The following is a 16,496-nucleotide window of genomic DNA, read 5'->3' as shown; positions in this document are numbered from 1 at the left end:
TTGCAAATGAAGAGCCAGTAAAAATTATTCCAAAATTTACCAGAAAAACTAGCTTCTAAAAACAGGCAAAATGTCAAAATGAATAAGTAGGTATAAAAGCATAGTGAAACTTGCACAAATATAAATATATATCTTAATTTCAAAATAAATCAAAGTTTTATATGTCCGTGAAATATGTGGCAGATCAGTGGAACAAAATAGAAATATAGAAAGCAGAAACTATCTATAAGTAGTTTAATTTATTATAAGGGGAAAATTTCAAAACTGTGGGGAAAGACTGGGTTATTTATAAGATAGTACTAAATAAAAAGCAAATGAAAAATAAAGTTAGATCTCTTCCTTCCTCCACATGACTCAATAAATTTCAGTTGCATTAAATTTTTTGAAGAAAAAAACTCAGAAAAGTATTAGATAAAAGGAAATATTTAGTAATCTTGGAATGGGGGAAAGTCTATTTTAATATGCTACCTTCAGTCAAAATCAGAAAAAGTTTAATGTTTATGCAATTACATAAACATTAAAACAACTAAAACAATCTAACAGGTTGGTTTCTCAAGCAAGTTTTAATCACTAAAGAGCCAACAGAGACTTATAATTTCCAGTCCAGTATGTAAAGAATTGAGAATTTACTGTACCATTCTTCAATAAGTAAAAAACTGAACAAACTGAATAATCAGCAACTCTTCTCAGAAACATCAAGGAAGTTAGAGGATAGGACAAACAACCATACCTCAAATTGGAGAGACAGGTAATATAGAGAATCACAACTTATCTGAGAAGAAACCCAGGAGCAGAAGTCTCCAAGGGAACCAGAGTTGGGAGTAGAAAAACCTGAATATAATTGATGAATTGCTGGAAGTTGAGTGTGGACAACTCTGAGAATTAAAAACTCTTAGCGGACTTAGTCATATGGGAACCCCTACACTTTCGTGAGTGAGCTTTCTCTCTAGGAAACTCAAAAATTATTAATTTTTTCCCCTCCAGTTTTCCTTCTAATAGTTTTCCCTCTAGTAGTTTTCCCTACTAGGAACTCATAGTGAATATCTGAGAAAAGTCCCCGGATACCTCTGGCAGTAGGAATGGAAAAGAAAACATTTTGAAATAACACAGAGCACTCTATTCTTCTTAACAAGGGAGTATCTTCAGGAAAAACTATTTTATCAAATCCTAAACACGCTGGAGTTTTATCGGAACCTACCTGGGGTCAGAGAAATACCCAACTTCAGCCAGTTCTGATCTTCCATCCATGGGAAGGGAAGTATCCAACTTTAGCCACCGACAGCCATCCTGTCCCACCAAAGGGAGTTTGTGGGTGTGGATAGCGAAGCACTGATGAAGCTCACAATCTAGTGTCCAGGGACAGAAGCACATCAAAAGATTAAAGCTAATCACTGGATAATAAAATGTCTCTCTCCCCCTCATACCTTACCTTTATGTTATGAAAGACCTATTTACCTCAGTTCCTTTTACCTAGTAAGCTAACTCTACCTTTCAACAGCAAAATGTTATTTAGAATACTAGAAGGCAAAATGACAATTTAAAGAATTTGAGCAAGCATCAGAACTAATCAGATAAATAAGAATGCTTTAATTAACAGATCAGGAATTAAAAAAACAACTATGATTAATATACTAAGGACTTTAGTGGAAAAATTAGACAATATGCAAGAACAGATGGATAATGTAGGCAGAGAGATGGGAATTATAAGAAATATTCAAAAAAGAAGACTAGAGAGTAAACATACTGTAACAGAAATAAAGAATACCTTAGATGGGCTTTGTTGGAAGATTGGACATGGCTGAGGAAATAATCTTTGAGTTTGACTGTATATGGTAATGGATTCTTCCGAAACTGAAAAGCAAAGAAAAAAAAGAAGAAAAAATCCAAAAAGAATGTTCAAAAACATTGGGACAACTACAAATGGTATATCATATGTGCACAGAAATAGAAGAAAGAGACAGGTACTGAAGAAGTATATAATGCAATAAAGATTGAAAAATTCCCTAAATTAATGTCAGACAGCAAATCATATATCCATGAAGCTCAGAGAACATCAAGCAGGAAAATACCAAAAAAATCTACACCTGCACAAATCATTTTCAAACTTCAGGTGTCACATTCCTTGGTTTTACCCAAAGTAGTTGAAAATACATGTCCACACAAAGACCTGCATGTGGATATGTATAGCAGATCTATTAATTATTACCAAAACTTAGAGCAAACAAGATATCTTTCAGTAAGTGAATGGGCAAATAAATCGTGGTACGTATAGGCAATGGATTTGGGTTTCAGGAGAGATTTCTGAGCTGGAAATCTATGTTTACAAATTATCAGCATTGTTTTGGATGTAATCAACAAAATAGTGAGTGAAGTAGAAAAGGAAAAGATCATTACTTATCCTTTGGGCCTGTTGGCATCACATGGTCAGAAAGAGGAGGAGGAACCAACAAAGTACACTACGAGAAGGTCTGCGAGATATGACAAAATCCAAGTGAGTATGCTATCCTGGAAGGCAAGTGAAGAGTAAATGGTCAGCAGTGTGATCCACTGAACAAATGCCAATAAGACCAATAAAATAAGACTAAAGAGTATCTATTCACCCAAGAAATGGGTTGTTGGTGACCATTTTTATAAATGGGAACAAATGCCATGTTGGGCTGGATTTGGGAACAGAAAAGAGAAAGACAATAAACGTAGACGTTCTTGAGGATTTTTTTTTTTTTTTGGCCAGAGTCAAGACATATGGCCAGACTTTAATGTTGTTGTTTGATGTTGTTCTTTTTTTTTTTAATGGAAAAAATGATGAGAGTAATCTAATAATGGGACCTAATACATGACAGAAGGAATAAGTACAGATAGTTCATCTAGCACATTAACAGGTGAGGTGACTGAATATTATGATGGCAATGCTGGAGGTGAAAAGATGTCATTGTGGTTAGTTGTGGAAATCTGGGAGTGAATGCTTAATACAAATGTGTAAGAGACTAATGAAAATTTCTTAGCATAACCCCCTCCAATTCTATCCATGTTGTCACAACTGGCAAGATTTCATCTTTTATCTCTATATATAAATTTCAGTAGTATTCCATTTTGTATATATATACTGTATCTTCTTGTCCACTGATGTGTTCTTTGGTGTTTAGGTTGTTTGCGTAACTTGGCTATTGTAGCTAGTGCCGTGGTGAACATAAGGATTGTACATATCCCTTTGTATTGTACATATCCCTTACCAACATTTGTTGGGTTTTGCCTTTTATTTTCAGACAACCTTCAAGATACGTTTTTCTTAGAACAATGCCTCCACTTCAGATAAGTCAAGGTCAATATAAATGAAAAGCCCATAATGCCGTCAGTCCCATTTGTCTGTCCTGGTGTTGTATGAATAAAAAGCAACAACCGGTTATGTTGACAGTTGATAGATACATAGTAATGGACAAATTTGTTAACATTTTTCCATTTCTAAATCATCCTTCAAGAAAATCATATCTGGAGGTCACAACATCCTCATGGTAGTCCAATAGAGCCATACCATGGAGTTCAGATCCACACCATGATTCATGTTTCACCAACAAAGAACTGGTAGTTTTTGAAATTAGCAAAGATGTGCTTGATTTATCCTTCAGCTCCTGTCATAAAAGGTTTTATTCTTTCTGGCCTCTGTTCTTCAAGTTTGCCTTTAATTGATTTCATGTAATTTTTGTAGGCTTCATGTACTTCTTGTAGGCTTCTTTTGTAAAACCATTTTCCTACAAGTGATAGCAACATTTGCAACAATAGCAACACTACTGATTACTGTGCTTTTTTGGTCCCTTAACCCTCAGGGCTTTCAGTGGAGGCATTTCCACCAAATGAATGAGCCATAATTGTTATCCTCTGTCCTTCACACCCTTACCAACATTTGTTGGTTTTCATCTTTTTGATATTTGCCATTCTCACAGTTGTGATGTGGTATATCCTTGTGATCTGATTTGTGTTACCCTGAAAATAATTAAGGATGAGCATGTTTTTATGTGCCTGTTGGCCAGCTAATATATCTTCTTTGAAGAAATGTCCCTTTATCTCTTCTGCCCATTTTTTGATTGGGTTATTTGTTTTCTTATTGTCAAGTTATATGAGTTCTCTATAGGTCTTGGATATCGCCCCCTTGTCAGATATATGATATGCAAATATTTTTTCCCATTTAGTAGGGTGTCTTTTTTATTTTGATTTTAGTTTCTTTTGCTGTGCAGAAGCTTTTTATATTACTGTAGTGCCATTTGTTTATTTTTGGTTTTGTTTCCCTTGGCAATGAAGTTCAGTCCCCAAAGACATTCCTGAAGTAAATGTCCTAGAGTGTTCTGTCTATATTTTCTTTCATGTATTTTTTGGTTTCTAAAGTTCAAAGACTTTAATCCACTTTGAATTAATTTTTGTGGAGGGCATTAGATAATGATTTAGTTTCATTCCTTTGCATATGTCTCTTCAGTTTTCCCAATACCATTTGTTGAAGTGACTGTCTTTCTGCACTATATGCTCTTGACTCCATTGTCATAGATTTACTGACCCAATATAAGTATGGGTTTATTTCTGGATGCTCAACTCAATCCTATTGGTCTGTGTGTCTACTTGTATTCCAATGCCCTCCTTTTTTTTTACTACAGCTTTGTAATATAATTTGAAGTGTGGCAATATGATACCACCATTATTTTTCTCAGGATAAAACAATGAAACTTTTTAAAATATTCAGATTTTTACCTATAAACATAAATGAAATTTATTCAAAGTTAAAAGTATGGTGACAATGGTCATTTCACTGCATGATTGATGTATAAATTCTTTTGAAAGGCAATATGGCAATATGTCATTAAAATCTTTATAAATGTGATTAATCTTTGTTCTTTAGAAAGAATCTTAAAAGAAATAATTATAGAAGTGACATAGGTAATTTCAAGGCATTCAACATTGACTATTTTTAGTGATAGCAAAACTTCAAAATGCCTAAATAGCCAAGAAATAGGGGATTAGCTACACCAGTTATGATATATCCACACAATGGAATATCATACTATAATTAAAAATTACATAAAAAGAATTTTTCATAACATAATCATGATATTTTGCTATACAATTAATTATCATGCCACAAAGTACAATAGCTTATATAACATGGATTCTCTTTTTCCTTTCCCCTTAAAATGTTATTACTTTTATATCTATATGGCCCCCCCCACACACACACACAATAACCCTGGAAAGTTATCCACCCAAGTAAAATTAGCAATGTTACCTCCAAGTGGTAAATTATAAATAATTTTGGCATATAAGCTCTTTCTATTTTAGAAAACAAAAATACAGATTTTTAAAAAACTAAGATAGTGAAGCGACTAATATTTAATGAATACCCATTATATGACATGGCAATTGCATGCCATATTAATCTTCAATACACCCCACTTTCAAAGCTCCATTTAAAGATGAAGAAACTGGGCCTCCCCGGTGGCGCAGCGGTTGAGCGCAGGGTTGCGAAGCTGCCCGCAGCCTCTGCAGTACTGGTTCGATTCCCGGCTGCTCCCAGGCCACCGGAGGGTCCCACATGGTGTGCACACCTCTCCTGCCACCTGCTGCTCCCCTCAGCAGTGTATTTCTGTCCTTCTGCCTGCTCTGCTCCCCACTCTGGCTCTGGTGAATTCTCTCACCCTCCCGCACTTCTGACTGTACCCAGTGCTTGTATAAATAAATAAATAAATCTAAAAAAAAAACCCTAAAAACAAAAAAATAAAATAAAGATGAAGAAACTACAGTTCAGAGTAAGGTGAGAAGTTTTCCCAATGTTTCTGAGCTAGTAAATAGCTGAGCAAGAGAGTGAATCTTTTCTGTTCATCTGATTAGAAATATTTTCCCTCTCCCCACACCACTTTGCACATTTTATATTTACCAAGACCTTGGCAAATTGGGCTGACTACTAGGTAAGTATGGTTAAGTAGAATTATGATGTGAGGCCATATGTGTGCCGCATATGTAATTTCAAATATTTAAGTAGCCATATTAAAAAATGTTAGAGAAATTTTATTTTAATATTTTATTTAAATCAATAGCTTCCAAATGTTCTAATTGCAACATATCATTAATATTTGGAAATTAATAATGAAGTATATTACATTCACTTTTTCATGCAGCTTTTGAATTTTAGTCTTCATTTTATACTTCAACACATCTTCATTGGGAGTAGCCATATTTCAATACTAAATAGCCAAATGTAGTTAGTGCCTACCTTTTTGGATACACAGATTTTAAGGATGTCGGATTTCATTAAAACTTGATACAATTGAATCCACTTCTTTATTCAGTATGTTGTGAAATATTTAGATTTTATTTGGATTGCATTTCACTAGTAACATGAAGACAAATTTAATTGCTTGTTTTAGATTTAGATGAGATTGTGACTTTAATTTCCCAACATTTGGATGAATTAATTATATAGATGAAACATAATTGTCTGGTGCTCCATTTAGCTATGTCAGATCTGAATCTAATATGTGGCAAAAGCTATAGAATGATAACAAGTAATTTCTACTTCATTGTCTGATAGGTATATTAAATTTTATATTAATGCATAATTATTATTCTATTTTATGATCTGAATTTAAAGGCTATTTAAAATCCAGTGATCTTTGAACAATTTTGTCCCTCTGCGTGTAGATTGCTAGACTCATTTTTTTCAACTAAATTATTTCAATTTCCCTGATGATTAGCAACTTTCAAAGTCACTGTCAGTAGTCTATGGACTTTTTAATATATTTTTTCTTCAAAACAGAAATAATTACATATTAAATGAAAAAAATTTTAATAGAGGCAAAAAAAAGAAAAGAAACTACAAACTGAGATAAATTTGCAATATCCATAGATATCCTCTGGTAACATTTTGTGTTATTTATATATGTTATATACATGTAATCTATATGCATGTATGTGCATGTATGTATTTATATATCTATTATTTACAAAAAGAAAAATACTATACTTGTATCCATTTTTTCCTGTTTATTAGTCAAGTACAATATTCATTTTTTCAATGTTTGCTAGCCTATGTTTTAGGTCACTGTATTGAATATTCCTTAGACCACATTTTTTGTTATATGCAATGTTTTACAATTTATTGGCTTACTGCATAAATTCAACTCATTTCCTATTTTTTGTTCAATTATTTATCTCATATTCTGATATTTATCTACAAACCTTGGAACTAACAACTATGTTGCTATATTTTAAATAATCTAGTGAGTATTTCTTTAAGTTGAATTCCTACAAATGGAATTGCTGAGTCAAAGGGCTTGAAAAATTAGAAGAATTTTGAGAATATTGCCATCTTCCCTTTTGAAAATGCAGAAACAATTTATACTTTTACCAACAAATTTCTGTCACTTGGCTCAACTTTTAGATTTGTTGATTAGGACATTGGGTATTGCTATCATGTATAAATATCACCAGACTCTTGTTCATATTCTCTTTTTCAATATTTATTTTTATAGCATAGCTCTGTCACTGTCCCTCTGTGAAAGTTTGGCCAAAGAGAAATAAATCTAAGTATTAGTTCTATAATAAATCTTGTTCACTTTTTCTTCTCTTGTTTCAACTGGAAGGATATACTCAATTGCTAATAAAAGATTAAATAGATCAAAAGCAAGCATTAGAAGGCAGCACTGAAGAAACAGTGAATAGGCTCACCTATTTTTCTTTAAAAAATATCTGAACAAACAAATATGTGTTTAACTTTTGCTTGAGGAATACGGGTAGAAGAATGAGAGGAAAAAGAGTATAAAAGGTACTTGATTAAGTCATAACAACTTAAAATATTGGAACCTTAATACAAGTTGGCTTTTTTCTCTGAGATGGTAGTCTCATAACTGTTGAAAAGTTTCAGTGCCTGAGCATAACCAGGATCAGGTTCTACATTTCCTGTCTGAGTTGTTTGTATGTAAGTTAATAATGGAAGAAGTCAGACATAGGAGAAGCAACACCCCCCAATGACTGCAACTCCTGTTTTCTCTTGGCATGTCCAACCCAGCTTCAGAATTTATGTTTGTTGGGGAAAGGTAATAGTTGTAGACTATGGTTTTGTTTTCATCATTTATTTAAAAAACTTTCTCCTAAAGAAATCATTAATTACTTTATTTTTTTTAAATAATAAATTTTATTTTTATATTCCCCATACAATTGCAACCCCCCATTCTGACCCCAATCCCTCCCCTCCCGCCCCTCACCCCCCAAAAAGTGTCTCTGGTTCATAGTTTTTTGATTTTTGATTTTCACTTTCTTATAGTTATTCATTTTCCTGGTCCCTTATTTAAGTTTTCTAGATTTCTGCTATGAGTGAGACCATCCGGTATTTTCCTTTTTCCTTTTGGCTTATTTCGCTGAGCATGATCCCTTCCAGCGCCATCCATGTTGCTGCAAATTGCATGTGTTTATCTTTTTTGAATGCTGAGTAATATTCCATGGTGTATATGTACCACATCTTCTTGATCCAGTCATCTATTTTTGGGCATTTGGGCTGTTTCCAAAGCTTTATGACTTAAGCCAAAAGCCACATTTTGTGACTGTTTTATCTACCTTGGGCTTGTTGTCAGAATCAAGTATACTTTACATTCACTTGACTGTGGTGGAATGCATCATTTTATCAAGGGAAAAAGATGGGTCTAATTTTAGAGGGCACCCCAAAACTGGTCTTAGACATTGCTTTGGCTTAGATAATAACTCATTCTCTATATTTATTTGCATGTTATGTTTGTTTACATGTATATGTGAAAAGCATATCTAAGAATAGTTCGGCAGGTTTTTATTATTACTATCCCTGGAGCCCACACCTGCCTTCTTGATATAATTGTTTTAGCGAAAAACTACACGGTATAGTGGTATGTGATGCTAAACTTTTACTCCTTCAAGAATCTGAAAAACTGAGTTTTTTGAAATGAAGGAGTGAGAGTCATTTATAAGAGGTTTCTATTCTCCACTGGGTATGAAATCAAATTAATCTTAAGTAAATCAGATTGGAGAAAATGGAAATGTAGCAGCTTGACAGATTTGTGTCTAAGACAATTGACATATGTAATTTTTTAACCTGCATAACACAGATAGAATTTGTTATTAAAATAATAAAATATGTGTGGCTATAAGCAAAGGCAAGATTAAAATTTCTGTGGATAGGCTTGCCCATTTTTTATGTAGGAGGAATTACAGTGCTTATTTTATATATCAAACCAACTGCTCATAGCAACAAGTTTTCCGTATTCCTTGTACCTTGAAGTCCAACTGTGGGTAAATATAATTATTAGAACTGAGAGTATGGAGAACCCATAATGTAAGAAATTATAATCACCCTATTCACAGATTTATGTTTGTTTGCCATATAAGTGCCTATAAAAGAACATAAAGTTGAACATTGTTAAAGTCTAAAAACAGCAAACTCTTCTAAATCCATTCTTATAATTTCTTAACGATTATTGGTAGTTGGTTTGAGGTGATGTTATAACATTTTTATGTGGCAATTAAATTTTCAGAAGGCCTCATCATGGCTAATTAAATTTTTTTCTCATGTCATCTCAAAGAGGTAGAGCAGTTTTATTATTCTTGCTTTTGAACCTGGAGAATTAAATCATAATGTCTAAATGAGGTAACTTTATTCACTTCAGCATTATTGTGCTTTTGCTCCCCAAAAGTAAAGAATAAAAATTCTTTTTTTTTAAAGATTTATTAATTTATACATTCAGGAACTGGGGCACAGGCCAGAAGTGGGGGTGTATGTGTGAGAGAGGATTCACCAGAGACAGAATGGAGAACAGAACAGGCAGACCGACCGAAAGACACTGCTGAGGGGAGCAGCAGGCGAGACAGGAGAGGTCTGCTGCGCTATGTGGACAGCTCCCTGCCCAAGGATTGAACCCGTGCTGCAGTGGATGCAGACAGCTTCATAGGCTGTGTCTCAACCCCCTGCGCTACCAGGGAGGCCCCCTGAAGAATTAAAATTCTGACATGGAAACTGATTTGGTTCAATGAAGGATTTTTCATTGTAAATCAGAAGAAATATATTTTAGATAATCTGATCTTTATTCTGTTCATTTACATTTGAGTTGTTTCTATTTAGCTTAGGGTTTTTTGTTTTTGTTTTTGTTTTTGGTCAAGTTATATTTTGAATTTTCTGGAAGGACAGACCCAGCCAACAAGTCGATTGTGTCAGAGCTATCTTTTATCTACATGAATTCACTGGTGGCTCACTGCAATCCTGCTTCTTAGTGGAGGAGCAGTAGGTACCAACATTGTTATAGTTGAAGAGATAAGAATTTTTTGTGAGGACAGATACAGTATGGCCATTTCCCCATCTTGGGGCAATTGTTAGCTGCTGATAACTGCATTGAGCTACCTTCAGAACTCACTAATTAACATTTTGTTGAAAAGCTACCTTTACTGTGAAAAAAATAACAACTTTCAACCAGTTGGTAGACAGTGTTTAGTTGCATAAACTTGATTCTGCTATTAAACTACCTGTTACGCTTCTGTATCTTGTTTGCCAACATTGCTGCATCTTGCCTTTTCCCCCAACCCCATCAAATGTATTTTGATATCATGAAACTAGAACTCTAATGTAGTGTTCTGTATGTGACTATGAAGTATACTTATAGATAAGTTGCCTGTGAGTCAGTTTAGGATTTTGGGAATGATTCAAACAGGTGCAATTAGAGAAACAATTGGCCTTGGTCAGCTTGAATTCTCACAGTTCTAAGGTCCTTTCTGTATTGCCTGTTTTGTCACATTTAACAAATCATTAATGAAATGATATCTGTGGACTTCAATATTTGGGGCAGGGGATGATGGGTAGGTGTTGAATGATAACTACCTCAACCTTCTGCAGGCTGAAATTTCCTAAAATATTAAAAATGCTCAATAAACCTACAAACTATAAAATCTTGGTGTGCTATCATCAAGATGAAACTTACAAAGCGCTTTAAATTAAGAATCTTGGATGGACAAAAAAATAATAACTTCCAAAGATCTTTTTTGTCTATTTTTAAAATTGCAGGTTTTTAGGATCATTTTAATACTTTCTAAAAAATTATGGTCATTTTTTAAAATTCAGAATTCAGTAAGTGATCAGAATATTTTTCATTATCTATATAATCTAACTAGTTCTACCATTATAATTATCATCAAGCAGTCAAATAAAATAAGAACTTCAAAAAGTAAAAGCTAACCTTTTTCTCAGATCTTTTGTGTAGATTTTTCTGTTTAATGAAGGGATGAAGGTTTGGTTAGGATAGAGACATGTTCAGATTTAAATTTAGAAATGCAGATATATTAAATTTGATTTTTATTTTAGAGACTAAATACTTTGTTATTGTGAGGAGGTTATTATGTTCGAATATTCCTCTTAGATTTTTACTATCCAGAGTCTTGGCAGATCTATAATGGTGGAAGTTTTCTCCCTCACAAACAGCATTCTAATAGAGACGTATGACTGAGTCATTAGTATTTGCTGATGTGAATATTTGCCTCACGATTTAAGCCTGCAGCTCTGGAAACTGCTATGAATGTTTTTAAAATAACAATATTGTAAATATTTATATATCACTTCTTTTAAGCATGTTTTTCATTTTTATTCTATATACCTTAGAAAAATGACATAATTTGTGTAATTGTGCTAACTGGAAAAAGCTGTTGCAATGTGAGGTTTCTAAAATCAGTAAGAAGGATAAAATGGATGTGATCATTGTTTGTCACTTTCTTGGTTTAAAATATCTGGTTTTAATGTTGTATTATCATTTTCATTTCATATGTTTCAGTGTCTAATTTTGTTAAAACGGCACCTAATTAATACATTCATGCAATGTATAAAAATGTACTGATTGCCATAAATTCACCTCTGCTATGTAAATACTGCCTAATGTGTGCTTTTATTTGAAAGGCATTTTTGTAAATGTTTGCCATTTGCACTTTTTCTTTAAAGACAGTCACAATCTCGCACCACCATTTAGTATGGGAGATCATCAAAACAATTAGCTTAGAATGTGTTTCCATTTAGCAAAGATTTTAAACTATTTTTGAAAATTATGAGTAACATTGCTTGTGGTTTACCTTGGTCTGTAGTAGCAGAGCTGAGACAGGGATTGTGACAAGTGATTTATTGGGCTATGCTCTCAGGAAAAAAATGGTAAGGGAAGCAGGACAGAGCAGTGAAGAATGTCTTAGTGGGCAAGAGATTTCCATGGAAATGGGCTGCAATTTGTTCCCAGTGAATTGTGGGGACATGAATGGTATCACAGCCTTGGTCTTATTTTGAAGCTAGTGGACTAGCCACTGTACCCTCATGCCAGACAGTCATTGATTGTGGATGGAAAGAGGGTGAGAAAGTAGCCTCCTTCATAATGCAGTTCCTATTGAGGCCAAGGCGGTTCTCCAGAGAAGGGACATCTGTGAGTCATCAGCATCTTGTGATGGGAATTCTAGCTAATAAGGGTGTTCTGGGCACTACACCAACAGTGTCCATTATATAGATGAGTGACAATTTAAAAGAGCAGAACAGTTGTTGGACCTAGGTTCTGTCACTTTCCCCTCCCAAGCACATACATTCACAATTTTAATCAAAGAGAGGTGGAAATCCAAACTGTATTCAAGTTCTTTGGATTATATAAATAGTTCAAATGCATTAATGAGAATATGGACTGTAGATCTAGTCTTTTGTTGTTGTTGCTTGCAGTGTTAATAGAAAATGTGGCTAGCTCTGCTATTAAAATGCATTTATGTTAGCATAAATGAAAATTAGTTCTTTGAGAGAGGACCTGAGATATTGTCCCTAAAGAGTTGAGGGTGTTTTAAATGATAAATACTCTCAGACAAGCCTTTCTCCAGGCCTAATACTCCTACTTGAAATGCTTTCTTTGAAGTAGTGTTTTACCATCTATAAATGAAAAACTGATTCAAACAGAATCAAAAACACTCAATGTGTTCAGCAAATGAACTCATCTCAAATTCTTCCTCTGCAATAGATTATGTCTTACTCAAGAAGTATAGAGTGTGCTGCTTCCTGCTAAAACACCTCCACCCCACTTTTTCTCCTCATTATAGAGTTCTTAGAGAAGATTCTCTTCTTTAAAAAAGGGTATATTTTTATTTCTTGCTACTTATCAGAATAATGAAATGCTTTATAGTAACTAGGCAACTTTGTATGAGGACAGTGGAATTCTCATTAGTATCATTGATTTAAAAGGTGTTTTATTCTATTTTATGTTGTAGCAAATGTTTTTCAAGGGCATAGAAGACATATTATGAAAACACTCTTTTAATTGCACAATTAACTTTAAAGTAGAAGACCCTTGATACAGTAGAAATAAATAATAGCAAGCCTCCATCTTGGATTAAAGAGATATTTGTTACTAATAATATTCCCTCTGATTGCATCTGTATTTGATTATTCCAATTTATTAAATAAGAATAATATGCAAATAAACTCAGAATAATAAAGAGACATTAATTTGGTTTAGAGTTCAAGCTGATATTGCAACTTTTAAACTCTGCATTTGGCTTTGCTTATACTTTATGTAGAACACAAACAAGGCCAGTGCCTAGGGATGTTCTCAAATAAGAAGGCATTTTGGAGCATGGTGGGCACATTGCATGAAGGGATCCTATTTACAAATGATTTCTTTAATGGTATGAAATTTAATGTCTTTGACTTTCTTTCCACTACCAAAATCTAGTCTTAATCCCACAAAGCAAGAAGAAGAGGGAATAAAGTAAAATATAACTCTAGATCTGCTTTTAAAGTTCAACCTTAAATAAGTACCTTGCTTTGTATAATTGTCCATTTAGCTATCTCCATTTGTGTTTTCCTCCAGTCTAACCATAGGAACTCTGTTTAATAAGCAAAATTTCTTTTTAATCTATATGCTTAATAATTTATTTCTCAATGTTTGTTTACTTTATTCATTGGTAAAAAAATATTGTTAGTATTGGTACAGGCAAAATTGAGTAAGTGTTTAAAAATATTATGTCTCTGCCCACAGTGTGCTTTGAGATCTTTGGCCAAAAATTTATATGAATTGGTTGTTTAAAATTTTTTTATAAAAATATATTTCTAGCAGTATTATAAAGATACTTGCTAATAATTTCCCTCTTAAAAAAAATAAAAAAAATAAAAATATTATGTCTCATTGTTAAACTACTTCAAATTATTCCTGGAACAAACAAAGAGATGAAAAAAACCATTGTTTTGGAATTTAGAAGTGTCTCTATTGCAGACATATGATTTAACATATATTTTTTAAAACTTTCATTTTATATAATTATTATCATTTGTTAATGGCTTGAACAGTTTGAGATTCCTCAAACTCCATGACTGCTTTACAATATTTTGGTGCTTTCAGAAAATTCCAATTAAGTGAGGAAGACCACTGGATTTACCAGACTGTTTTGGATCAGTATCCTGGAGATCTCTGCGGCAGAAGGACTTTGTATTTGGACATGTTGCAAAAACATTTGCCTCACAAATCCAGGCATGATTTGGTAAGTGTTGGGTCCCATATGTTTAATTGGGACAAGTTTAATTGCCTTAGTAGTCAAGTTATTAAGAAAGGTATACAAATTTTACATGTTGTTCTTCTTTCTATACTCTGGAAAATAATAAAGTTATAGGTTGACAGTGTATTTTTTTTCAAGTTTGTATAGTCCACAAGGAGGTGAGGGAACTCTCTGGTAATATTTACTTTTCTGTTCTTGCTTGCTCCAGAGACCTTTCCTATGATTCCCTTGGGTAGGTGAGGGGAGAGGTGGCAATAGAGGGCCTCCAGAGATCATTGGCAGAATTTCACTCACAACTCAAATTGTAAAGAGGTACAAATAATGACTTGGTTCACAAATGAGCCTCTTGGATAGAGAAACAGAAGTGAATCCTCCTCTTACCATGTGCGATGGTAAGACACAGTGCTAGGTACTCAGTGTAAACTGGTAGAAGAAAACAAATGTGAGCATGCTAGTCAGAGTGCTAGACCTTAAACAGAGTAATAAACACATATATTTAAAATTCAGAGATATGGTATATACTGGCAAAATGAAAAATTCTTTAGGTCAGTGACTCTCATTTCAGGAGACATACCTTTATTTAAGGAGCATTTCAGAATCACCCACAGAGATTTTTCAGCCTAATCGGGCTATCTCCATTCCTTTTATTTTCCTCAAGACTCTGAGCTCTCCTTTGGTGTGGATTCATTGCCAACAGGAGCTACTGAAGGGTCCAATGTGCCATAGCCCTCAGGCTGGAGGGATGGGAAGGGGAATGCCATTGCTATAATGACTGTATGTGTAGACATCCTAACATCTGAATACTTCAGTACTCACTCGCACAACTGAGTTTTCAGGATTATTGTAGCAATATTTTATGTTTATTGGCATGAGCTTGACTGAAGTCTTTGAAGTAATTATAATAATAAGGCTGATTTAAAGAGGGAGCATTTTTGAAATTATACATATGGTAAATAATGTTTCCTACTCATAGAATCTTTGCCATGGAAAAATGAAAGTTGTGGTAGGGACACTCATCTGACTGCATCCTTTGTGAAGGAATTGAGGACTTATAAAAGTTAAATGATTGATTTTCAGCTACTAGTTAACCACAGGCTCTGAGGCTGATAACTAGTTCTCGTTGCTGTATTTACTATTAAGATACTTGTCCCCAGTTTTTCAAAATCATTTGTTATAATTCATTTTATTTGTTTTTGAGACAATGACATAATACATAGGCTTGCTTTCAAAATAAGTTTTTTATCATCTGTTATCTTTTCAGGTCAAACATGAGAAATACTGTGACCAATATCATTTCGCTAAGGAACAGCGGAGGATCCTGATATCGAGTTGGAATAAGAATAGGAAAGACTTTATACAGAAGGCTGTGCTGACGCTTGCCGAGGCCTGTGCAGCTCATGAAATGGAGAGCGCATTGGCAAAGGACAGGAAAAAGCAACAGGAATTGTGTGCTGACCTGAAAGCCAAAGTAAGTCATAGAAGGTTTTCCAGTAGTTGACTGGGCATTCATTTAAGAATTTACATTTTTTCCTTTTGTTCAAACCCAATCTAAAGTTCAGTTTCTCTAAAAAGTCTGCCTTGAAAAAATTATTAGTTTGAAGCACGTGAAATTAAAATTCTTTTAGGTCAGAATAGTTAGCAATCAATTATTCCATTTATTCAACTTAAAATTATCATAACAGGATATTAATATTGAAGTTCTGACTGATCCCTACCCAATACCAGCCATAAATACCATGTACCAGAGACAGGTGCTGGATGAAAATGCAGAGTGTAATTAGAAAGTAAATGTCTGATGCTGGTTCAGAGACTCTTGGAGCTCTCATTAACATGATGTAAATAAAGGTCGAGTTAAAGGAAGTTGTAAAGAGATATGTTAAGGAGAGTTGATGGGCTGTGTGTGAGCCTTCAGTCAAGTGAAAGAGTGAGTGGGTGGGGTTTTTCTCTTC

General features: G+C 33.9%; 1 protein-coding gene across 1 annotated transcript in view; it reads left to right on the top strand.

The window, feature by feature from the left end:
* Nucleotides 1-16,496, top strand: part of CCDC148 (coiled-coil domain containing 148) — a gene marked incomplete at its 3' end in the record, with an annotated part of 222,046 nt that overhangs the window by 88,197 nt on the left and 117,353 nt on the right. Inside the window, 2 exon segments of the mRNA XM_084243207.1 lie at nt 14,394-14,532; nt 15,809-16,015. Coding sequence (XP_084099333.1) covers nt 14,394-14,532; nt 15,809-16,015 — 346 coding nt within the window.

This window comes from Talpa europaea (assembly GCF_964194135.1).
Source record: "Talpa europaea genome assembly, chromosome: 1".
Classification (NCBI taxonomy): Eukaryota; Metazoa; Chordata; class Mammalia; order Eulipotyphla; family Talpidae; genus Talpa; species Talpa europaea.
Note: the sequence above shows the minus strand (reverse complement) of the source record. Positions and strands in the feature narration are given on the sequence as shown.